We start from the raw sequence: 26,625 nt of genomic DNA on the forward strand, positions 1-26,625 counted from the left end.
GAACGTAACTTCCCTTTAGCGCAAAGCACGGCAGTGCACTGGTGGTGAAAACTCATGGAAATGATAAATCAATATCAAACACTATTGACACCTTTTTATGACTGAAACAAAGACTGTTGTTTTTGATGTCAAACAAAATAGGGTTCCACCTCCTACTTAAAGGAGACCCCTTACCTCTGTTTATAATGTTGTGAGACAGCCAGGTTTAAAAAGCTTCTTTCGCTACATGGTCCCAATAATGCAACACAGGGGCAACCACTTGTGTCTTATCATACAGCATTTTATGTCCTTCAGTAAGACAACTTTTTGCAACTGTAGATTTTTCCTGGCTGAAATAAACATGTGTCACCTGAAGGTAGCGGCCAGGTGAACTGCCAAAATATGGCATCAAGATGACGTTATGTCCCAGCTGTCTACCTAGTCAATATCTCAGTTCAAATATAAAAAATTTCTTTAAGATGAGATCCCCACCAGGTCAGATTGAAGGAGGATATTGAAGCAATCAGAGGCAGGCTCCTAGATTTGTTACTGGTACTGTCAAACAACACACAAGTATTACAGAAGTGATTCAGGAACTCAAATGGGAATCCTTGGAGGAGAGGCAACACTCTTTTCGAGGAACACTATTGAGAAAACTTAGAGAACCAGCATTTGCAGTTGACAGCAGATGATTCTACTGCTGCCGATGTACATTTTTTGTCAGGACCACGCGAATAAGATAAGAGAAATTAGGGCTCATATGGGGGCATATAGACAGCTGCTTTTCCCCTCAGTCTATTTGCAAGTGGAATAGGAAAGGAAATGACTATTAGTAGTACAAGGTACACTCTGCCATGCTTCATACGGTAGCTTGTGGAGTATGTATGTAGATGCAGACATAGAAGGTAAAAATTAGAGAGTATTGATCTCATACAAAGTCTTGGCAATCACCCTCACTGCAAAACATTTACAACTGGAACAGAAAAAGAGGCAAAAAGCAATAGTACACAAAGTACCTCCACCACATACCAGACAAGGAAACCAGTTAATATTGCATTGTCACCCAGTTCTGAGATATGTTGAAAGTTTCAAGCCCCTATCTCACTGGGAAGCTAGCTTGAAATCAACTGCAAAATTTGTACTGCACAGACAAACAAGATGAGAAAGTGACCTAATATGAATTATTAACAAGGACACTTTTTAAGCTTCTAAAGTCAGAATTTGATAGCAATTATCCTTATATTCTATGCTTGCCATAATACACATATGCACTTATTGGATCATCGACTGTCTCTCACTCTCTCACTCTCTCAAACACCCCTGAAGAGAGTATCAAATGGTCTTTCAGACTTCTGTGACTCATAGAGGAAGCAACTACTGAATAACTGTTTAGGTGGCCCCCAAGATATTTCTATGACACACAAATTAAGCATCTACTTATAATGATTTAGGTGGTCCTGCAGATAACACTACAAAAAGTGATTCTTGGAAAAATTCAACTGAAACATGCTGCAGTCTCATGAATTGTAAACAATTTGCTTTTATTATTTTTAGCCCTTGTCCTGTAGTAGACATGGAAAAGTGGTCAAAAACATATTTGTAGATAGCACCTGCAAGATGTGCTATGAGATGGTTTGGATCTAGCAGTCAGACAGCTAAAATTCCAGTCTACACATTAATCTTAAACTGGTACTCATCTCTGCACTGAATTGTACCATGAACATTTATATCTGCTCATGAAAATGTATTGTGAAAATCTGCTATTGCATCTCATCCAAATGTTGCCTCATCTGTGAACAATATGAAGACACAAACAGGAGATCGGCAGTTGAGCAACAAATCACTGGCTGAAGTTCTCCTGTGTTGGTGATTGGCAGGCAAAAGATCCTGCACAAATTGAAGGTTACATGAATACTTTGCTTGTCTGTGATCACCATCCATATGATACTATGAGATGTACCATGTGCTACAGTGATGTGTCATGTTCTTCTGTCTGGCTCTTCTTCAACAGCATGCATTCTTTCTAGTTAGGCATATGAGCAAAGCTTGGTTTAACTAGATCCACTGTGATGCTATGGATCATTTATCACCATTTACCTTTTACTTATTGTGCATGGTATGCTTCAAAATACTCTTCTCCACAATAGATATGCCACTCCCAATGCCATTTCCACCTCTAGAAGCAGTCCTGGTACAGATAATTTTCCACTAAATGTTTGTTACAGATTGGTTATCATCAGATCCCAAATGTATCCAAAGATATACCATTTATAGTATTAATACAGGCACTTATGCCACTCTTGTGACTCAACTATCGGAAATCATGTCCTTATATCATTAAATGCCACATTTGCACAACAAACTGATCCACAAGTTGGGAAATAAAGTTACAAAAGTCACAATGAATACTATTATTTATGTAACAACATGTAACTAATTGAAATAGAAATACATCATAATGGCAGAGAAAACTCTGATGATCTTCAATTAAAATAACAAGTTGTAAAAATCCAACGAGTAGTAGCTACCACTAAAAAGTGGATAAGCAGGAAATAAACTTAAAAAATTCTTATTGAATTTTAATGCCATCTGGAAGGTGTTTCAGAAAATGTTTGCTAACTTTGAGGTGAATATTCCTCACCCTAAGGAAAAAGGCTATTTAAGTATATGCCAAACAAAGATTCTCATTTTAGCTATAAGGAAAGCTCAACATTAATGCATTCCAATTTAAATATAACAACTGAAGTTTGTAATTAATACTTAAAATTCAATTTTGCGTCTAATCTAGGGCTCATACCCACAGTCTTGGGATAGCGTCTTTCATTCATAATCAAAACGTCTTTGGTCCCAGGTTCAATTCCTGCTGCTGCTTAAATTTTGATTAATAATCAGCATTGATGGCTGAAGACTTCCGGCATAAGAAGTCTCCCTCATTCTGCCTACAGCATTGTCAAAGAGAGTGGAGGAGCAGACAGAGGTTCAGTGCACTCTCTTGTCATAGGGGTGGGAAACAACCCCTGAAGGCCCAAGAATAAACAAAGATTAATGGCATGAGGATGCAGAAGGCAATGGAAACCACTGCATTAATGACACATAACGTGTATCCACAGGACATGTGGCCTGTAATTGAAGAAGTGTCATGATGATCCCTCCATTGGCTAAGGATTCCAGAATAGTCCCCCATTCGGATCTCTGGGAGGGGACTGCCAAAGGGAAGGTTACCATTAGAAAAAAGACTGAATAATCAATGAAATAATAACATTCTATGAATTGGGGTGTGGAATGTCACAAGTGTGAACATGGTAGGGAAACTAGAAAATTGAAAAGGGAAATGCAAAGACTCAATCTAGATATAGTAGGGGTCAGTGAAGAGAAGTGGAAAGAAGACAAGGATTTCTGGTCAGATGAGGATAGGGTAATATCAACAGCAGCAGAAAATGGTATAACTGGAGTAGGATTCGTTATGAATAGGAAGGTAGGAAGTGGAAAGAAGACAAGGATTTCTGGTCAGATGAGGATAGGGTAATATCAACAGCAGCAGAAAATGGTATAACTGGAGTAGGATTCGTTATGAATAGGAAGGTAGGAGAGTGTGTTACTGTGAACAGTTCAGTGATAGGGTTGTTCTTATTAGAATTGACAGCAAAGTAACACCAACAACAATAGTTCCGGTATACATGAAGATGTTGCAAGCTGAAGATGAAGAGATAGAGAAAGTGTACGAGAATATTGAAAGGGTAATACAGTATGTAAAGGGAGATGAAAATCTAATATTCATGAGGGACTGGAATGCAGCTGTAGGCAAAGGAGTAGAAAGAAAAGTTACAGGGCTTGGGACATGGCAGGAGAGAGGAGAAAGATTAATTGAGTTCTGTAATAAACTACACCTAGTAATAGTGACTACTCTGTTCAGGAAACACAAGGGGAGGAGGTATACTTTGAAAAGGCCGGGTGATATGAGACTGTAAGACATACCCAGGAGCAGATATAGATTCAAATCACAAAATAGTAGTGATGAAGAGTAGGCTGAAGTTTAAGACATTAGTCAGGAGGAACCAATATGCAAAGAAGTGGAATATGGAAGTACTAAGGAGTGATGAGATACACTGGAAGTTCTCTAAGGCTATATATACAGCAATAAGGAATAGCTCAGTAGGCAGTACAGTTGAAGAGGAATGGACATCCCTAAAAAGGGCGATAACAGAAACTGGGAAGAAAAAACATAGGTACAAAGAAGGTAACTGTGGAGAAACCTTAGGTAACAGTATAAATACTTCAATTGATTGATGAAAGGAGAAAGTACAAAAATGTTCCGGGAGACTCAGGAATACAGAAATACAAGTTGCTGAGGAATGAAATAAATAGGAAGTGTAGGGAAGCTAAGACGAAATGGCTGCAGGGAAAATGTGAAGAAATTGAAAAAGAAATAATTGTCAGTAGGACTGAGCATACAGGTAAGTCAAAACAACCTTTGGTGACATTAAAAGCAAGGGTGATAACGTTAAGAGTGCAACGGGAATTCCACTGTTAAATGCAGATGAGAGAGTGCATAGGTGGAAAGAATATACTGAAAGCCTCTATAAGGGGGAAGATTTGTCTGATTTGATAGAAAAAGAAGAGATAGGAGACCCAGTACTAGAATCAGAATTTAAAATAGCTTTGGAGGACTTAAGCTCAAATAAGGCAGAAGGGATAGATAACATTCCATTAGAATTTCTAAAATCATTGGGGGAAGTGGGAACAAAATGACTATTCACATTGGTGTGTAGAATGTATGAGTCTGGTGACATACCATCTGACTTTCGGAAAAATATCATCTTCACGGCAAGAGCTGACAAGTGCAAGAATTATCACACAATCTGCTTAACAGCTCATGCATCCATGTTGCTGACAAGAATGATATACAGAAGAATGGAAAAGAAAATTGAGGATGCACTAGATGACAGTTTGGCTTTAGGAAAGGTACAAGCATGAGAGAGGCAATTCTGACATTGCGGTTAATAATGGATGCAGGACTAAAGAAAAATCAAGACACGTTCATAGGATTTGTCGACCTGGAAAAAGCATTCAACAATGTAAAATAGTGCAAGGTAGGGGTAAACTATAGGGAGAGAAGGGTCATATACAATATGTTCTTGGTCATCCACTCTTACTATTCCCTCTTTGCTGTTGTACAAGGTGCTCATATTAAAAATGGTGTAAGATAAGGATGTAGTCTTTTGCCCCTGCTGTTTAATCTGTACATTGAGGAAGCAGTGATGGGAATAAAAGAAAGGTTCAGGAGTGGAATTAAAATTCAAGGTGAAAGGATATCAATGATAGAAATTCGCTGATGACATTGCTATCCTGAGTGAAAGTGAAGAAGAATTACAAGATCTGCTGAATGGAATGAACAGTCTCATGAGTACAGAGTATGGATTGAGAGTAAATCAAAGAAAGACAAAGGTAATGAGAAGTAGTAGAAATGAGAACAAAAGAAACTTAATATCAGGATCAATGGTTACAAAGTAGATGAAGTTAAGGAATTCTGCTATCTAGGCAGTAAAGTAACGAGTGATGGATGGAGCAAAGAGGACATCAAAAGCAGACTAGCAGTGGTAAAAAGGGCATTCCTGGCCAATAGAAGTCTACTAATATCACATATCGGCCTTAATTTGAGGAAGAAATTTCTGAGAATGTACGTCTGGAGTACAGCATTGTATGGTAGTGAAACATTGACTGTGGGAAAACGAGAACAGAAGAGAATTGAAGCATTTGAGATGTGGTTCTACAGATGAATGTTGAAAATTAGGTGGACTGATAAGGTAAGGAATGAGGAGGTTCTGTGAAGAATTGGAGGAAAGGAATATGTGGAAAACACTGATAACGAGAATGGACAGGATGATCGGACATCTGTTACAACATGAGAGAATGACTTCCATGGTACCAGAGGAAGCTGTAGAAGGCAAAAACTGTAGAGGAACACAGAGATTGGAATATATCCAGCAAATAATAGAGGAAATAGGTTGCAAGAACTACTCTGAGATGAAGAGTTTAGCACAGGAGAGGAATTAGTGGCAAGCCGCATCAAACAAGCCAGAATGCTAGGGGAGGGGGGGGGGGGGGGGGGGGAGACTAGTGATAATACGACACCCTCATATCCCAATCGCTATGTTTTTTTGCTAAAGAGATACATTCATATTTGACATTTTGGGTACATGTGAGATTAAGTCTTGAATATTTCATATTTTCTGCAGCAATGAATTACCAGATACATGTTCCAATTAAACATTGCAGAATACTTGTTTCATGAGCAAGTGGATGGGGTTTTCTAGGTCACATAAAAGCTGCATGGCTGTATAAAAATGTGTGTCCAAGATCCGTTCAAAAAATTCTGGAAGATTCATAATTTCATACCAGTGGTGTGTTGAAGCAAAATGTGTTTGTCATCTTCTCACATGCCTTGTTTAATTTGTGACTGCCAGAAGTTTCATTGTTGTATGTCTGTTAGTTATTGTTCATTGCTGTATTTAGTAGAACTTTGTATCACACAGTTTGCTAATTTTGAGAGTTGGAGGAGCAATGCGTCTGCCATGAATTTTGCGTGAAACTCAAGAAAACTTCTACAGACACACACCAAATGAGGCAGGAAGCTTACGGTGATGAGTGCTTATGTTGGTCATACTCAGTGCTACCAGTGGTTCATGTGGTTTAAAAATGGCCGTAGAGAAATTAAAGATGACCCTCGTTCAGGATGCCCTTCAACATCTACTGATGATACTCTTGTTAGGAATGTCAACGAGATTGTGCATGCTATTCAAAGACTCACTGTCCAAGAGACTGCAGAAGAATGTAACATTTCAGTTGGATCACATCAGAAAATCCTGACACAGCATCTTGGAAAGCATCCTGTTGCTGCCAAGTTCATCCCACAGCTCATGAGTCAACACCAGAAGGACCTTCGACACGCAGTCTGTGAAGAACTTTGAATCATCCAAATGAGAACAAGATGTTCCTTAAGAGAATCATTACTGGTGATGAGATGTGGGTCTACAGTTATGATGTTGAGACCAAGGTTCAGTACTCACAATGGTTTGGGAAAGGTTCTCCAAAGACCAAAAAAGCCTCATCAGTTCAGGTCAAATATCGAAGCTATGCTGATAGTTTTCTTAGACTTTGAAGGATTAGTTCATCATGAATTCATGCCACAGGAACAAACTGTTAATTGATGGTATTATTTCAACATGTTGTGATGCCTATGAGAATGAGAAGGAAATGGTCTGAAATGTGGCTCTTGCATCACAATTAATGCACCCATGCATTTGTCCCTGTTGACAATGGGGTCATGAGAGACAGAGCACAAGCTTGGATTGTGTCAAGGATGGTCCCTTTCAAAGGAATCATCCAAGCATTTCCCTGGAGCAATTTAGAGATTTTTTAGTGTGAAGGTGCTGACGACACTGGTTTTGAGATGAATGTACATTTTTATGGAGCCATAAGAGAATTGGAATACGATGTCCACAAAGGTGGCACACTGGGTTGAGGAGGACCAAATGAAGCAGATAGGCCACACAAGAATGAAAATAGGGTGTCACAGTCCTGGGTCCAGATCATTAACATAAGAGCCTCATTCACACAAGTGTCAGTCAGGTGTTGGGGGAGATAATGCTCAACAACAGCCAGCCATACACCCAGGGTATAGAAATGTATGGGCCTTGCATCAGGAATGATGAGCTGGGATCCAAGTGATAATAAGTTGAGGATGGTGGAGAGATAATAAAGAAAGTGGTTTGTGTCTTTGATATGGGAAGCTAGGCTGTGGGCATTGGATTGTAAATGTTTGTCAATAACAGCAAAGATCTTTTCTGAAAGCACACAGAAACGAGCACATGCAGACATCCAAGATGGTTAGGTACACGGATTTTGGGAAGGATACAGAAGACAGATGTGTGGAGGAATAATTGGGGTGAGGAAGGAGATGGATTCATGGGACAGGTTCTGGGATAGGCACACAGATTTGAGTAGGGATTGAAAGTTATATTGGACTTTGGGACAGCATTGCTGTGGTAGGACTTGTAGGTGGAAAAAACTATGGCAGTTGGTGGATGCCTTCTATCAGGCTATCATTGGTTTGTCACAACAGCAGTGGAGCCTTTGTCTTCAGGGAGGATAATGTAATCAGCGTCTTTCTTAAGGTTGTGGGTAGTTTTTCTTTCATTGGCTGTGAGCTTAATGTTATCAGTAAGGGGCCTAGGATAGAAGGGTGAGGACAGGTTGGAGGTAAGGAATTCCAGGAAGTAATGAGGGACTGGTTAGTTGGGAGTGAAGCAGGGTTGTCACTGGATGGAAGTATGACCTCGGAGAGCCCAATTCAGTGTTGGCTTTCAATCAGATTTAGCTAGAGTCGTGGGGACAAAAAGAAGTTAGATCTTTCATGAGCTTGTATGATTGGACTTAGGAATGGAATTGAAGGTGTGGCCTGTGGATAGGACAGACACCTGTGGGACTGAGGTTTTGGCAGATAGATTGACAACAGTGTTTTACATTTGTTTCAATTGTTGATTTTGTGATATGTTTTGGAGGATGTGGAAATGGAGAAGGTCAACAAGGCAGGATGTGGATGCTATGAGGGGTTGGTAGGAGGGAAGGGGGATTTCACTGGGTGTAGGATAGGCACTTTTGGACAGCGGTGCTATGAGAAGTGTGTTGGTAAATTGGAAAACTTTTGGAGGTGATGTCTGGAGGGTTTTTCCTGTTTTTGTAAGGCAACGATTTCAGTGTGGCAGATGGTGTGTACATAATTGGAATTTCACAGTCACAGTATCTTATGGAGGGTCCACAGGTAATTCAGCGATTCATGTGACATGGAAATTTGTTGCTCTGGTATTAGATTTCTGATGCACATATTCTGACAGAATCACATCCTTTGTCAGTTCTTCGACAAATTGTTATTGTGCTCAGAAATGAAGAACGTCCCACCCCTCCAAAAGTGGTAATCAGAGTTGCACCCAATCTACAAAATATCCTAGCCCATCCTTACTCCACACCTACTCCTAACCACTTGCCGCAAGAGTCACACCTTTGGAGGTGGAAGAGCACCTACTCAGCATACCCTGTTCTACGTATACGTCAATGCTACACAGACCACCCACGGTCTTTGCACGTGGGTCCTTCTTGTAACACTACCATTCTCCCTCCCTTTTTCCTGCTCCATTTTTAAAGGGTGAGTTTGAAGAACAACATCAGGAAAGCCCACATGAGCACTTATTTTCCTGATTTCCTCATTGCAGTCATTTCACAAGATTTTTGTGGGGCCAAGTAATACGTTAAAATGTATGCTTTTACAATTTTACTAGTGTACCTCTATTGTGATGCACAATGTCTCTTTTGTAGCATCTGCCAATGGAGATTTTTAAGTATCTTCTATTGATCAAGTTTAATGGGCCCCCAATCTCATAAGCAATACTCAAGCACCCAAAAAAGTGTTTTGTTTTTATTTTTGTTTTATTTTATTTATTTATTCATTTGCCAGCCGAAGTGGCCGTGCAGTTAAAGGCACTGCAGTCTGGAACTGCAAGACCGCTACGGTCGCAGGTTCGAATCCTGCCTCGGGCATGGCTGTTTGTGATGTCCTTAGGTTAGTTAGGTTTAACTAGTTCTAAGTTCTAGGGGACTAATGACCTCAGCAGTTGAGTCCCATAGTGCTCAGAGCCATTTTTTTATTCATTTATTTTTATTTTGTGGCTTTCCATGAAATTCTCTCAGTGAATTTCAGTCCAACATCTGTTTTTTCTACAAATAATGCCATATGATTATTCCCCTTTTGGTTGCTATGACTGGTTGGTTGGTTGGTTTGGGGTTAAAGGGACCAAACCACAGGGTCATCAGTTCCTTTTTCCTACAGCAAGCAAGGCTCCATGTATAGAAACACCCAACACCACACCTAAAAAGAAAACGAATGGAATGAACAAAAAATGGGGGAAATATACACCACAAGGAAAAGTAGAAGAAGGTATTAAAACCATAGAGCACATGGTCTTGGCTGGCTGATCACAGTAATAAAAGAGGATGAGCCAGCCACTCTGCAACAGATTAAAATATCCACCCCAAAAAGACAAGATGAGATGAACGCATGCAGAGAAAAGATGACCATCAAGACAAACAAATGCAAAGAATGTGTGATAGAGTTACACGATAAAAAAAAAACCCTCAAGAATAAAATGTAAAACCAAATCTGCTGTTGAGGCATTGTCACCCAACAACAAAGACAGGGTGCTGGGAAGGTTAAAAGTTTGCCGCAGAGTGGCTAAAAGTGGGCAGTCAAGCAAGATGTGGATGACAGTCATATGTGAGTCACAGTGAGTCCTCGCGACAGAGGAGGTAGCCATGTGTTAGCCACGTATGGCCAATGCGGAGCCATCAGAGAACCACAGATTCCCTGCAAGAGGTACACATGGAGGTCTTCCACACATTCGTAGTCTCCTTAAGGGCATGCAGTTTGATGTGCATACTGAAATTATGCCATTCCATCTCCCAAAACTGAAAAACCTTGCGTAATAATGATCACAGGTCAGTTACAGGGATGCCGATTTCCAGAAGCAGTTTCCATGTAGTCTGTTTGGCCAGCCTGTCAGCAAGTTCATTTCCTGGGATTCCAACGAGGCCAGGGATCCACACAAACACCACGGAATGAGTGGACCATTCCAGAGCATAATGGACTCCTACATGGTCGCTACCAAAGGACAGCGGGGGGTGGGGGGTGGGGGGGGGAGGGGGGTGGTAGAACTGGTCAATAGCTTGTGGGCTGCTCAAGGAGTCAGTACAGAGAAGAAACGACTTGCCAGGGCATGAGCGGATGTGCTCAAGAGCACGAGAAATGGCTGCCAGCTGCGCAATGAAAATTCTCCAACCATCTGGCAAGGAGTGATGTTCAATGTCCTCCACAAACATACGTGAAGCCAACGTGACCATAAGCCATTGAGCCATCAGTGCAAACCACTTCACGGTCTCAGTACATGTCAAGAATCGAGAGGAAGTGCCAGCAGAGAGCTGCACAGTTAACTGAGTCCTTAGGACCATGAGAAAGGTCCAGGCGAAGCTTCAGCCTAGGTGTACACTATGGAGGTGTATGTGAATGGACCTCGAGTATAGGTGGTAAAGGTAAGGACTCCACTTGAGACAGATCAGACACAAACCGCAGTCTTAAGCCCTGACCTAGGCCTCTGATGTGGGAGATGAAGTGCTATGGATGGGAAAAGGAGATAGTAATTTGGATGCTCAGGAGTACTATAAATGTGTGCAACATAATTGGCCAGCAGTTGTGGATGCCTAGCCTTCAATGGAGGGACTCCAGCCTCCACCAGGATGCTGGTCACCACACTCATCCTAAAAGCTCCTGTTGCCAGTCAAATGCCACAGTGGTGCACTGGGTCAAGTAAACACAATGCTGAAGGCGCTACTGAGCCATAAACCAGACTCCCTTAGTCAAGGTGGGATTGAACAAGGGCTCTGTAGAGCTGCAGCAGCGTAGAGCGATCTACATCCCAATTGGTGTTGCTCAGGCAGTGAAGGGCATTGAGATGCTGCCAGCACTTCCACTTCAGCTGACAAAGATAAGGAAGCCACGTCAATTGAGCATTGAAAACCAGTCTTAAGAATCAATATGTCTTCACTACAGTGAATGGGTCATCATTAAGGTAAAGTTCTGGTTCCAGATGAACAGTGAAACGCTGATGGAAGTGCATGACACACGACTTTGCAGCTGAAAACTGGAAGCCGTGGGCTAAAGCCCATGACTGCGCCTTGTGAATGGCTCCCTGTAGGTGGCGCTCGGGAACTCCAGTACTGGAGGAGCAGTACAAAATGCAGAAGTCGTCTGCATACAGAGAAGGTGAGAACAACGGCCTGACAGCTGCTGCTAGACCGTTAATGGCCACTAAAAATAGAGATACACTCAATCAGAGCCCTGTGGGACCCCATTATCCTGGATATGGGGGGAACTATGGGAGGCAGCAACTTGTACACGGAAAGTATGATGCGATAGAAAATTTTGGATAAAAATTGGGAGCAGGCCCCATAGATCCCACTCATACAATGGCAGATGTGAGGGAAACTAGTTTAGTAATGGTAGAGTGACTGGCAGAAACTGCCCTGGCTTGGAGCCAGTAGGCCTCGTGACTCTCAGGACCCAACACGACCGCCGACATACCATACGTTCTAACAGCTTCCAAAGAACGTTGATGAGGCTGATGGGCTGATAGTTATCCACATCAAGAGGGTTTTTACCAGGTTTGAGCACTGAAATGATGGTGCTCTCCCGCCACAGTGATGGAAATATGCCATCACACCAGATCCAGTTGAAAATGATGAGATGTCACTTGTAGTCGAATGAGAGATGTTTGATCATCTGACTGTGGATCCGATTTGGCCCAGGAGCAGTGTCAGGCAACGTGCAAGGCCGCTGAGGAGCTCGCACTCTGTAAATGGAGCATTATAGGGTTCACTGTGAAGTTCAGTGAACGAGAGGGCTTTCCTTTCCATCCGCCGTTTGAGGGTGCGAAATGCTGGGGGATAATTCTCTGATGCAGAGGCTCGAGCAAAGTGCTTGGCAATTGCATTTGCATCGGTAGACAACACGCCTTGATGTTAATGCCAGTAACATCTGTCGGAGTCTGGTACCCACAAACACGTCTGATCTCCATCCAGACTTGGGAAGGTGACGTATGGTTCCCAATGGTCCACATGTACCTCTCCCAACATGCCTGTTTCCATCTTTTTATAAGCTGTCAAACGTAGGCATGGAGCCTTTTAAAAGCTATTAGGTGCACTAGCGAAGGGTGCCACTTATGTTGCTGTAGAGCTCGTCGACACTCTTTAATGTCCTCAGCGATTTCCGGTGACCACGAAGGTACTGACTTTCACTGGGGGCACCCTAAAGAATAAGGGATCGTGTTTTCAGTTGAAGAAATGATTGTTCTAGTGACCTGCTCAACTACCACATCGATGGTGCCATGTGGGGGTGATTCAATGGCCAGTAAGCACAGTGCTGCCACCCCACAAGGGATTATGGGCATTAAAATCTCCCAAAAGTAGGAAAGGTTTTGGGAGAAAGATATACATTGCAGACAGTTATTTCCTGTGTCGTCCTTATCCTGACAGCCACAGCTTCAAGAGGGGTTTGATGGGGCACAGGTTCACTGCATAAGGCACAAACTCCACCTGACACTCTATTATAGCTGCTACGGTTCTTGTAATATCCCCTATAGCCCCAAAGGGCAGAGGTCCACATTGCCAGGAACCAGGTTTCCTGGAGGGCAATGCAGAAAGCAGGAGTAAAGCTTAACAGTTGCCATAGCTCAGCCAGGTGGTGGAAAAAACCGCAGCAATTCCACTAGAGGATGACGTTATCATGAGGGTGGGAAGGCATGAAGCATGCATGGAGGTAGGTTATGCCTCAGAGACACCTGCTGCCACTGCTTGAGTATTTGTATTCATTCATATTGTGGATCAGGCATCAGTGAGATCCAGATCATCAGGGGATGCTGAGATCTCCACCTCATTCACAGGTGCTGAATTGGTAGGGAGTGGTGGTGTTGGGGCTACCTGAGGGTCCTTTTTCTTAGCATACTTCTTCGTTTGCTTGCCCTCTCCCTTCTCTTTAGGGGCTTGCTGGTAGGACTCCTCTGAAGTAGCTTCAGGCACTGAGGAAGACTGTGAATCTCTTCGTCTAGCAGCTTTTGGCTCCTTTAGCCACTGGCGAGTGTCCACTTTGGTATTACTGGAGACCTTGGGAGAGAGGGTCCCAATGGAATCCTTCCACACGAGAGGAGCCACAGGAAGCTGTTGCTTCTCCAGCTGGGGGGAGGGGGCTGATGTCCTCTGCGTTTGGGTTTGGGGGGCCTTGCTCCCCAAGTAGGCAATTTGGGAGCAACGGAAGGATATTTTCCCCCTTCCACCAAGGGGACAGCTGTATTCTGGAGGCCCAGAGGGCCCACTGTTTGTGGCACAGAGCTTGATATGACTGGTACTTGTGATGGCGATGATAATGTAGCTGCAGCGTATGCGGACATCAACCGAATGTGGTTTAATTGTTCAAATTTACGTTTAGCCTCTTGGTAAGTCATCAGGTCCAGTTGTCTTTATGATTTTCTGCTCCTTTTAGAGTACTGTGTAGTCTGGCGAGCAGAGGGACTGCTGCTCTCTGCAGTTGATACAAGTGGGAGGAGGTGCACAGGGAGTGTCTGGATGCAGTGGATGTCTGCAGTCTCGACATGTGCAGCAGCAAGACATGTGCCCGAATTTCCAGCACTTAAAGCACTGCACAGGGGGAGGGACGTATGGTTTAACGCCACAATGGTAAACCATCACCTTCACCTTTTCAGGCAAGGAATCACCCTCAGAAGTCAAGATGAAGGCACCGATAGCAACCCTGTTGTGTTTGGGTCCCCTACAAATGCACCAGATGAAATGAACACCCCACCATTCTAGATTGGCACAGAGCTCGTCATCAGACTGCAAGAGGAGGTTGCAATGGAATATAATCCCCTGGACCATGCTGAGGCTTTTATGGGGAGTGACGGAAACAGGAAAATTGCCCAGCCGGTCACAAGGGAGTAACGCCCAGGATTGGGCTTTGGATGCTGTCTGAATAAAGACTGCACCACTTCTCATCTGGGACAGTGCTGTCACTCCCCAAAACTTATCCTCAAGATGTTCAACAAAAAATTGAGACTTCATAGGTAGAAATGAGTCCCCGTCCATTCTGCTACAGACTAAATACTGAGGCAAATATGGCTCTCTTCTTTCTGTAGCCCTATGTTCCTCCCTAGGTGTAGCAAGGGAGGGAAACATTTTAGGGTCATATCTGTCAGCGTTGTACTCGACCTTGCCCTTCTTAAAGAGTGCTGGCGCTGTACAGTCACCAGCAAGAGATGACTTAGTCCACTTCATTGCAGGTCATCTGCCCTGATGCCACCCACTCTGTTCAGGGGCCCTCCCCACAGATGCCACCCACCCACAGCAAAGGCCACCTGACATGATGGCCATTGCTGGGAGTCCTGATGCCCCAGGAAGACAGGCATCTACTCCTTGGCATACATGGGGAGTTTACTGCTTAGGCATTAGCAGTACGATCCCTGTCTTGTCAGGGGGCTACCACCAAATGGGTACATGATGGCCCCACCACAACAGACTGGCTACCATGCTGCATATTGGGAGCAGAAAAATTCAGTACTGTCGTGGTGGCGAAAGAGGACAGGAGACAACGGAAGAAGATGACATACCCCAGAAAGGGTCCTCATCCAAACAGCTGAATTGCAGGTGGAGATGAAAAGTCATAAGAGGTTTAGGAGATCGAACCTAAGGGCACTATGGATAACTCATGCACCACGTAAGGCATCCTTTCCCATATGGCTTGCACTTCTGTAGAATTTGGAAAATGGCTGGTCAAACCATAAAATGGGACCTGAACTTACAGGGCCGAAAAGTGTGACCCCTTTTAGTCACCTTTTACGACGGGCAGGGATACTTTGGGCCCATTCTAACCCCTGGACCCACAGGGGGAGGTTGCTGTGGTATTCAATCATTAGAGAGCCTATGAATCTGTCATGTCATATACCAGCTCCACTGAAACAACCACACAACTTTTTATGTGGTTATTGCAGCCAATGAGTTTTCCAGCCAAATGAATGGCCGCAACCAAACTGTGGCTGAAAGCAGAGATGGCCACCAAGTGACTGGGCATGCTGCTGTGCACAGCACAGTCAATATCAATGACTGCCTGATAATCTGTATTATCTGGATCCTCACTACTCTTGAATACCAGATTTTCTGTACTTCATACATAGGAACTGCTCTTAAAGCACCTCCTCTGATCTTCAGAGCATTGTAGCTGGTGTAGAAATGGTAGCTGGTTGTCATGGACGTAAAGTGTTGTGCATGTGACAGTTGGTGGTATGGTATTGGCACAGTAAGATGGGTTGACATGGGAGATGTGACAGAATGGCAGAAAGAAGCTATTATGTTTGGACATGTCCGTTACCACTTTGTGAATGAAGTTGCCCAATCTGTTGGTGTATCAACACAGACTGTCCCATGTGTCTACAAGGGAAGATGTACCTCTTACAGCCCTGTAATGCAGCGTAAGAACACTAGTCATAAAAGATGCCATAAAAATATGAATTCAGGCCCACCTCAACCACCCTCCAAGTGAATATTGTGAGGGTAACTAAAGGCAGTGAACCTTATAGTGCATATCAAAAAAGGCCATTGCTCACCGCAACATATAAAGATGCATGTCTTCAGTGGGCAAAACAAAACAGAAATTTGACAGTAGTTGATGGGAAGTCACTGTCTGACTATTTTCAAAAGAAGTGACATGTTGCATGCACCAACAACCCAATGAGTCATTTAATTAGGTGCGTGGATGTTGTAGTTCAGGCCAGAAGTGTTTGAGATTCTTTGGGGATTTTTTTTTTCGTACTGTGACTTGGGTACACTCCGTCAGGTAAACACAAACGTGTATGAGAATGTTTATTTCAACATTTTTGGTGCTCAAGTGTTGTACTTTCTTCTACGTCTTCATGACTAGTATGCTATGGACACTCACATCTTCTAAGATGACAACAGCTGATTCCACAGGGCTGTACACTTATGTTCCTGCTTTAAGGAGCACTATGCACCATATTGAAGTTTGACTAGCCTGCTAAGTCATTCAGTCTTAATCCCATAGAAAATGTCTGGAACTATTTAGCATTGTGAGTGAAATGCAGTAATCACTGTGTGTGCAACTTTGTAGCTGCAATGTGCAATTTCAAATGGATATGAGATATCTGAAGAAATTTGTTAGTTCTCTTTCTTGACAAACTGAGGCCATTGTCAAGGCCAGAGGCACTATTACACAGTATAATGGTGGTGTTTGGTGTGCTAGTTCTTTTTTCTGCAGTTAGCTCTGAAGGATGTCATGCACTAGCAAGATTTACAATCTCAAAACTTCCTGGTAGACTGCAAGCCACAGTGGCTGAGCGGTTCTGGGTGCTTGTCCAGAACCGCACTGCTGCTATGGTCGCAGGTTCGAATCCTGCCTCGGGATGTGTGTGATGTCCTTAGGTTAGTTAGGTTTAAGTAGTCTAGGGGACTCAGGACCTAAGATATTAAGTCCCATAGTGCTTAGAGCCATTTGAACCATTTTTTTCCTGATAGATTAAGATTGTGTCCTAGACTGGAAATTAAACCTGGGACCTTTGCCTTATGCAGGCAATTGCTCTATCAACCAAGGTATCTCTGCACAACCCACCACCTACCCTCACAGCTTTACTTCATCCAGCACCTCATCCCATAGCTTGCAAACTTCACAGGAGTACCTCAGCATAACTAGGCCTCCTGGAAGAAAGGATGTTGTAGAGACATAGCTTAGCCACAAACTAAGAGATGTTTCCAGAATGAATCTGCACTCTGCAATGGTGTGCTTTATGCATCTGTCAATGCCTTGACTTTATGGTCAGTTGTTATCTTTAGGCATCCTGTTATTTATATTTTACAGGACTTTCCATTAGCAAATTCTTTCTTGGCAACTGGCTTCAATTAAGCAAAAACATTACATGACTACTCTGCAATTTACACTAAGTGTCTGGCAGAGAATTCTTCTAACCACCTTCAGACTATTTATCTGGTATACCACTCTCTAACAGCAGGTGGGAAAAGTGAAAACTTAAATATTTCTGTTCAAGCTCTGATTTCTCTGGACCCTCCTACCAACAACAGATTTTCTGAACTGCACAGGTGGGTACACACCCTGAAACATATCATTTTTCTCATAACCCTGTGGCTTCTCCCTTGGCTACTTCCTGTCTGCCACCTGCCTCTATCCCCCCCTTCCCTGCTTCCACTACAGCTTCACACACATTTTCTATCTCACCCTCCTCATTGCAAACTCCTTTACCTTTCTCTGCCTCCCTTCCTCCCCTCCCCTCCCCCCATTCTCCAGCACAGTGTCCTCTCACGTCTCAATGCTGTCCCGCTACAACCTTGCACCCACCCACAGGCAGCTCTATAGCATCTCATAACACCCCATCCTGCTACTCCTCCCCCTTCTTGCACCATACCTTTGCAGTATACACATCACCCAACCCAGGCAACACTCTTGCTCATGCCAGTAGAGCCTCAGTGCCGAAAGACAGCTCTCTCTCTCTCTCTCTCTCTCTCTCTCTCTCTCTCTCTCTCTCTCTGTGTGTGTGTGTGTGTGTGTGTGTGTGTGTGTGTGTGTGTGTGTGTGTGTGTGTGTGTGTGTGTGTGTAGGGAGATGTGTATACAAAAGAAGGAGAGGGTGTGAAAGTGAGAGAGTGAGGGAGAAAGTGAGAATGAGGTGAGAGGAAGGGCGAGGGAAATCGTGAGGGATAGGTGGATGGGATGGTGGAGGGAGAGATGGATGGAGAGGGGTGGGGGATGGGAGGGTGGTGCAGGGGAGAGGGAGGGGGAGAGACTTGTGTAAATAGTTAGTGTATTCCAATGTTTTTCACTGAGGAAGTATATTAATTTGTATAGTAAATGACATATTTCTGTAAACACAGTAAGAGTGTATTACAAAGGCAGAAAATTTATTGCTTATTAGATTCATTCACATTGTACAGGGTCAAAGATTTTTATGGAAACTAGCAGTCAAGCATTTTAATCTTAGGGGAAAGAGCACATAAATAAACACTGCAGAAATAAACCATATGTCAAAAATTGTAAAGACTATTTTTCATGTAACAACTGCCCTCGAGTGAGACTGTTTCCCCCTAGAGAATGTCCAAATATAGTATTAATGACAATATTATGGAAAGGATAGATTGCTATTCAGCATATAGAGGAAACATAGGCCCACCAAAAAAACTGCTAAACATTTGAGCTTTTGACCACAAAGCCTTCTTCTGAGGTAGAAAACACACATACATTCACACATGCACAACATCGCATACATGGCCACTGTCTCTGGCCATTGTGACCTTTCAGTGATGTACAGAATTAGGAAATAAGTCAGCTGACCTTGTGAAGATTCTGCATCGGGCACCTGCCTCCAGATATGCCTCTGGATCCAGCGCTGGCAGCTACTGTTCTCCATGTAGCAGTAGGCCTCCTCCCGGACAATATCGGCACCACACATAGGAGGCCTTTTGCACCACCTTTACAGGGTAAGGCACTTGTATAAGTGTTAAGTTTAAGTGAAAGACACTAAAAAATCAAAATTATTTGATTTATAAAATGAAAAAAATTGTGTTCTTGACAAATTATCAAGTAGCATTATGTGCAACTGTATTCATTTTATATAAAAATTCCTTTTGATATGAAAGTATATTTGACAATCAAATGTTGTAATACATGCTTGCCAAATTGCAGATTGACAGGAAGATTTTATACATATTATTTAAATTTTCTCCATTTGTTCATTCTGTTTTGCAGAGACCATGAAAGAGAAACTTCAGGGATGTGGAGTACATCAGTGTATGCATTGAAAGAGAAAACCAGCAATTATAAACTGCATTAATAATTATCTAATAGTCACTAAACAGCTGCAAATTATTTTTGCTAGCTCAATCTCATTTTAACATTATTAGAAACTATCAGGGAAGCTGCCAACCTGAAAGAAGTTGTTGCTTACTCTGTTAATAGTTCCTATTTCTCTCCTGCTGGTACCTTAATATAAATACAGTAACACTGGGACTTATTAAAAAAAGTACTGTAAGAATAGTGGCACAAGTACAGTGAACATCACTAATTGTCACATGACTAACAACAGTTGTCAATTGTTGAATCTGAATTATCAGATAATTTTATGAGAAATATTTTTACTTCTATTTGAATTTGCTGAGTTTCTATTTTCTGATTTTTCTTTTTTTTCCTAATGTGACAATGCAGTACTGCTTTGCATCAGAATACAGAAATAAACTCTGAACACTAGACAAGGAAGCAAAGTGCAAATGAAAATTACTTTTGTTTAATGTATTGTGGGTGCCTAAACAACAGTTCAGCATGATATAATTTTCACCATTAGCAATAAATATACTCTAAGAGAAAAAGGAGAGAAATTATCTGAATGGGACAAAAACTGGCAGATGTGATGTGCATGTACAAACAAATAAATGATTAAAACTTCTGTTAATTACTTTCTTGTGATATGCGTACACAGGTTCTATAAATATTTAAAGTCATCATCTTCCTTCCACCTGTTAGAACATTATTTTACAACTGCAATATTGGCATTAAGCCATATTCAAGCATAAGATTTTGACATACAGGTTTACATTAGGCAGATATAACAACGTAATATTGCAATTTTGAAATTAAGCCATTTTATAAAGCATAGATTTTGGCATTGTACATTGTTATCTCTACCTAACATAAACCTATAAGTCAAAATCTTGTGCCTGAAACTGGCTTAATGCCAAAATTCTGATTGCAAAACAAGATTCTGTCAAATGAAAACAAGACAGTGACATTTAAAAAATTTCAGAAAAATTGGATGATATCTTCAAGAGAAAGAGTTTCACAAATTGAGCAAGTCAGTAACACATTGGTACACTTGTAGGCTGTATGGAAACAGTTATTTGACTTGGTATTGATAGATAGATTTGTTGGATGTCCTCCTGAGAGATATCATCTCAAATTCCGTCCATCTGGTGCAATAGATCATCAAACTCCCAAGCTGGTTGCCCATAATGCTGCAAATGTTCTCAGTTGAGGAGAGATTCAGTGAACTTGCTGGCCAAGGATGAAGACAAGCAGTAGAAACTCTCATCGTGTGCGGGCAAGGAATTATCTTGCTGAAATGCAAGCTGGGGCAAATGGCAACAAAATGGAGCACAGAATATGTTTGATGTCCCCCTTTGCTGAAAGAGTACCATGGATGACAACCAAATGGATCCATGCTACAAAAAGAAATGGCACCCCAGACCATTGCTCCTAGATGTCGGGCCATAAGTCAGGCGACAGTAAGGCTGGTATCCCACTGCTGTCCAGGAATATCCAGACAGGTCTTCGGCGTAGAATCTCACTGACTGGAATAGAACTGCCTTCAGTGATGAGTCCCACTTAAAACTGAACTCCAGTGACCATTGAAGATGTGTCTGGAGATACCCCATACAGTGGTGGTATACCAACCGGACTGTCACCCACTATATGGCCTGACAACCAGGAATGATAGTATGGGGTCCCATTTCTTTCAATAGGTGGACCACTTGGCTTGTCATCTGTGGCACCCTTACAGCACAGCAGTACATTGACTATATTCTATGCCCTTCGTGGGAAGCTACCCTATACTTATATTTCAGCAATACAATGTCTTGACTGCACAGGGCAGGAGGTTTCACTGCTTGTCTTCAGACTTACCTAACACCAACTTGGCGAGCAAGTTCACCAAATCTTCTCCCAATTGAAAATGTTTGGAGTACTATGGACAACAGGCTCAGGAGTTTGATGATCTAATGCACCAACTGGACACAATTTGGGATGATATCCCTCAGGAGGACATACAATGACTCTATCAATCAATGCCAAGTCAAATAATTTCCTGCAGCCCAGAGGTGAACCAATGTGTTATTGACTTATTCAATCTGTGAAGCTCTTCCTTTCAAATAAATCATCCAATTTTTCTGAAACTTAATCACTTATTTGTACGTACAAATACATCACATCTACCGATTTCCATCCCACATGGATCATTCCTTCATGTGGTCTCTCTCTCTCTCTCTCTCTCTCTCTCTCTCTCTCTCTCTCTCTCTCTCTCTCTCTCTCTCTCTCTCTCTATCCCCCCCTTCCCCCCCTCCGAGTATATGACTAAGGAACAAACATACAGAGAAATGAGTATAAGAAATATAGGAACTACAATGCCAAGTCTGCAAGACAGGTTGTTATCCAGTTTACACAATATTCTTCATGCTTGCTTTTGCTGAAAAAATGTTTTATGTACTTTAGCTGCACTGTGCCAGAAGATAATTGTGTAAGACAAAAGGCATTTAAACATATCTGTCCTCAAGGTAACAAAATGATAAACAATCATAAGTGCAGAGCATAGTGAACTGAAGTTCTATATTATTTTAGCTATAATTGATATGTTGAGTCCATTTTAGCTTGACATCCAGTGGGACACCATACACTATCACACACACAGTGTTTCATTTAGCAGAACATAATTAATGTTTGTGTCTGCTATCAGCATGTCAGTTTTTTAATTAATAATATAATATGTATTTGAGCCAGCTGACTCTCTGAAAAGGAAAATTTCATTCATAATTTCACTAATTTCACAGACACAGATGTGTTGTGCAGTACTTACCTCCAAAAGACAGAACTCCTAGAACAACCAATTCACATACGTAAAAATAGATAGTGTTCTACCAGTTTCCAGCAAAATGGAGTTCCTTCAACTGAACAGAAAACGAAGAATAGTCAGAGGAGGCCAGTGATGTGCAGGCAGGCAATGAAGAACCCAAATCTGGAGACACCTTCCTTGACCATCAAGCAATGAGGGCAAAAAGTGAAAGCAGCAACAGATGACAGGGCAAAGAGTGTTCATCTGTATGTACTGTAACAGTTTCATTTCAGAGTGGATAAACAGGAGTATATTGGTAAATACAAATGAATATGGGGAAAAAACAAAATCAGGAGTGGAGAGTTTAAAACAAATAAAGCATCATAATCAAAGAAAACTGAGGCACAGTAATGATGGAGAAACATAAATAAAAAATGACTGGATGAAGGAAGAAGACTGATTAACTGGACTGTAATATAGGTCGAGTTCAGGAGGGTGGTGTTTCAGGGGATATAATGGTGAAATGTTACCACCCCAGCAATTCACATAAAGTGGTGCTGTGTGACAGGACTGAAATGGAATATGTGGTCCTGCAAGTCATGCTGTGGTGCATGTTTCACTACTGGGTGCAGGGTGTCTCAAGGCAGGCAGTATGTCCTTGTCTGATCATATATTCTGCCAGTATGGTAGTAGTCTTTTCTATGTAAAAAGCTATTTGATGAAAACCTGTCAGGCAGTAAATGACATGAGCAATTTCTCACGTGGCCTTGTGTTTAATGTTTTTTTGCCATTGTTGAGACCATTGTAGAGGCAGCAGATTGTTTTAAAGGGCAGATTTTACATTGAGAAGAGTTACACAGGATGGAACACTGTGGTAGGAGTTATTTTGGGGATGTCATAGTGCACGGGAAAAAGGTAGAAAATGTTATAAGGGCATGGGAATGCCACCCTGTTTGGCATAGGGAAATATCACGATAGGGAAGGATGATCTCATTTCAGGGCTTGACATGATAAAATGAAAGTCCCGGTGGAGGAATCTACTCAGGCACCCATGACCTGTAATGGCATAAAGTCAGTGCCAGCACGTCAGATGGGAACAACAGGGAAGAGAAGGCTATGAGAAGAAGTCAGCCAATCACACGCTGACTGACCTCCCTCCAGGACGACTGTGTGACAAGCAACATAAGCGCCACACCCAACAGGTGCCACCCACTTTGATAGCAGCTTCAATGTTAGTCACTCCGTTAGCTATCTCTATGTAGCTCAGACTTGTATTTGTTTATATTGAAGAAGACTGATTATTCTGTATGTTGCCCTGTGCTTGCAACACATCTATCAAAAGCTAAGTATTGTATCTTCTCTATTTGGAATAAGACTCATTAATATGGATTGTTTGATTGTTTTTCTAGTGAACCAAGTATGCAGGATTCCTAGACAACAACAACATTGGTTATGAGGTGAATGAATCACATAGTGACAATCTGTTTACGTTCGAACCCTGAGCTGTCAGATACCACTGACTGTCTCTGTTTTTGTTGTGGGATTTTGTGTTTTGCTGGTGCCTTCATTCTACCTTGTATTTTCTTTGTAGATGTGTGTTTACCTGTTTTAACTGTGTCTCTTATTGTGTTTTTTCTGTTCAGTGTTTTCAGGTGGGCATTGCAGAAATTTTCTTTGCTTGTGTGCTTATTTTTATTGTCTGCATTGTCTGTTTACTGCATTTGCCTAATCCACAATGAGCAACCCACCTGTCCCACTTCATCTTCAGGCACCTCAGATGTAAGTGGTAGATGTTACACAGCTACCACAGATGTTTTAGTTTCAGATGCAGCAGATTGAAACCCTTCTAAACATGGTACAGCAGTTACTGGAAAACCAAGCAGCAAATGCCGAGCAACATGCAGCAATCATAGTTCTGAGTGCCACACCACCTTTTTGCCAGTTTAATAAAAAAGAAGAGGAATGGCTTGAGTGGTCACAACAATATGACGGCCACATCACAAAGTGTCAGGTACTGTGCAACTGCATTACTTTTTGTCAACGATAGGAAGTGCAGTCTTTTGCCTCATTCAGAAATTGTTCCCTAACACCACTCCAAGTGAACTTTCCTATGATCAGGTTGTAGATTCTCTAACTAAATATTATGATCAACAACTGAATGTAGTGCCAACTCGGTACCAATTCTTTACTGTTCCTGATGTTTCGTCCAGGACTGTGCTGGACATCTTCAGAGGTGCTCCTCTGCTGAGTCTTGCTGACCGGTTGGCCGGCCGGAGTGGCCGAGCAGTTCTAGGCACTACAGTCTGGAACTGCGAGACCGCTGCGGTCGCAGGTTTGAATCCTGCCTCAGGCATGGATATGTGTGATGTCCCTAGGTTAGTTAGGTTTAAGTAGTTCTAAGTTCCAGGGGACTGATGACCTCAGAAGTTGAGTCCCATAGCGCTCAGAGTCATTTGAACTGACCGGCTGGACATCTGAGAGCAACATATGTTCTAAAGTATATCTGACTGTTTCAAAATCGGTTCTCTAAGTTTGACATCAGTTACATTGTACATGTTCGCATCATCCAAGACAACATCTGAATATAAAGCACCAAAAGCACTTTTGAATTTGTATTTGCTCATCATACCCTGAAAATCTGTTACCCACTCGTGATAAGTTTGTTCTGACTGTTTCTTGCAGTGAAAGAATTGGTCATAGAATGAAGGCTTTCACGACCGCATGACATAGCTGCTGTTAAACCTTTTGGGATGTGAGGTCGTGGTCCAAGAAACTCTTCTGTTCCTGACGTTTCATCCAGGACTGCACTGGACATACTCTGCTGAGTCTTGCCAACTGACCTGTTGGATGTCCGGGAGCGACATATATACTGTGGAAAATGTCACCCTCGGGCATCCGACTGGTCAGTTGGCAAGACTCAGCAGAGTATGTCCAGTGCAGTCCTGGATGAAACGTCAGGAACAGAAGTGTTTCTTGGACCACGACCTCACATCCCAAAAGGTTTAGCAGCAGCTATGTCATGTGGTCATGAAAGCCTTCATTCTATGACCAATTCTTTCTTTGCAAAAAACAGTCAGAACAAACTTATTGTGAGTGGGTAACAGATTTTCAGGGTATGATGAGGAAATGCACTTTCAAATGTGCTTGTGGTGCTTTATATTCAGAAGTTATGTGGTGTGATGCGATCATGTACAATGTAACTGATGTCAAACTTACAGAACAGATTTTGAAACAGTAAGTTCGATCATTTCATCACGTAGTGCTCTAGACCATTATGATTCAGATGCCGTAGTGGCCAATAAATTTGAGCAGCCACCAATTTGTCGGGTTGAGTCGCCACATGCTCACGACTGGTCCAGTGGGAAGCAACAGCACAAGCAGTCCCAGCCGCTTGAGCACTTCTCTTAACAGGTGGCTACATCAGTGAACAGAATTAAGTCATCCCCTGAGTGCTATTCACGGCAAAAACGCCAAGACTGCCCATCCAGACAAGCACTTGCGATGGACTGAGAATTGCTTCATCAGTCTGTAAGAAAAGGTTGTTCAGAACAAGCAGTACCAATTCTCACATCAGTTCCTTGTTTAATAAAACTACTGCAAAAACTGAATATCATTTATCTTTCGACATTTAAAAAATGAAAATGTTGAAAGTGGGGGGAGGAGGTGGGAGTACTAGTTATTGTTTAACAGCACTCATGGGTAGCTGTCACAGAGAACTGGAAACCACTGGTCTAGAAAGGACACACGTCGTTGGTACGAGTGGTTATTCCAGATTCTCAAAAGTGAACTTAAGTCTGAAATAGCCTCTGGAAACGCACGATCCCGTACTGCCATTAAAAATGTGTGCACATAGTTTCGTAGGTTTCCATGGTGTTCGATAAGTCATAACTAGAATCAGCTTTCTTTGACACAAACATTACTATTAGACTCGTTCTCAAATAGATTATTATTACAAAGATTCATTTTTTCTGATTTTGAGATTGACAACAATAAAAAAATGAAGTGGCGGCCCTTTATTTTGAGATCTTCATTGTAGTAGTGTTGAGATGCTCCCACTAACCATTCCAATATTCGCCCGCATCTCGTGGTCGTGCGGTAGCGTTCTCGCTTCCCACGCCCGGGTTCCCGGGTTCGATTCCCGGCGGGGTCAGGGATTTTCTCTGCCTCGTGATGGCTGGGTGTTGTGTGCTGTCCTTAGGTTAGTTAGGTTTAAGTAGTTCTAAGTTCTAGGGGACTTATGACCACAGCAGTTGAGTCCCATAGTGCTCAGAGCCATTCCAATATTCACTGTTCATTGAATCCATCTTAGGATCTGTGTCCGGCAGTGAAGGAATCCAAAAGGGACACGAGGTAACACGATCTCTTCATTCGAATTGGTGAAC

At 42.3% G+C, this 26,625-nt stretch overlaps 1 protein-coding gene across 1 annotated transcript in view; it reads right to left on the reverse strand.

The window, feature by feature from the left end:
* Nucleotides 1-26,625, reverse strand: part of LOC126418917 (coagulation factor X) — a gene marked incomplete in the record, with an annotated part of 816,895 nt that overhangs the window by 66,779 nt on the left and 723,491 nt on the right. The window contains 1 exon segment of the mRNA XM_050085943.1: nucleotides 18,982-19,118. Within this exon segment, the coding sequence (XP_049941900.1) occupies nucleotides 18,982-19,118 (137 nt within the window).

Source organism: Schistocerca serialis, chromosome 9, assembly GCF_023864345.2.
Source record: "Schistocerca serialis cubense isolate TAMUIC-IGC-003099 chromosome 9, iqSchSeri2.2, whole genome shotgun sequence".
Classification (NCBI taxonomy): Eukaryota; Metazoa; Arthropoda; class Insecta; order Orthoptera; family Acrididae; genus Schistocerca; species Schistocerca serialis.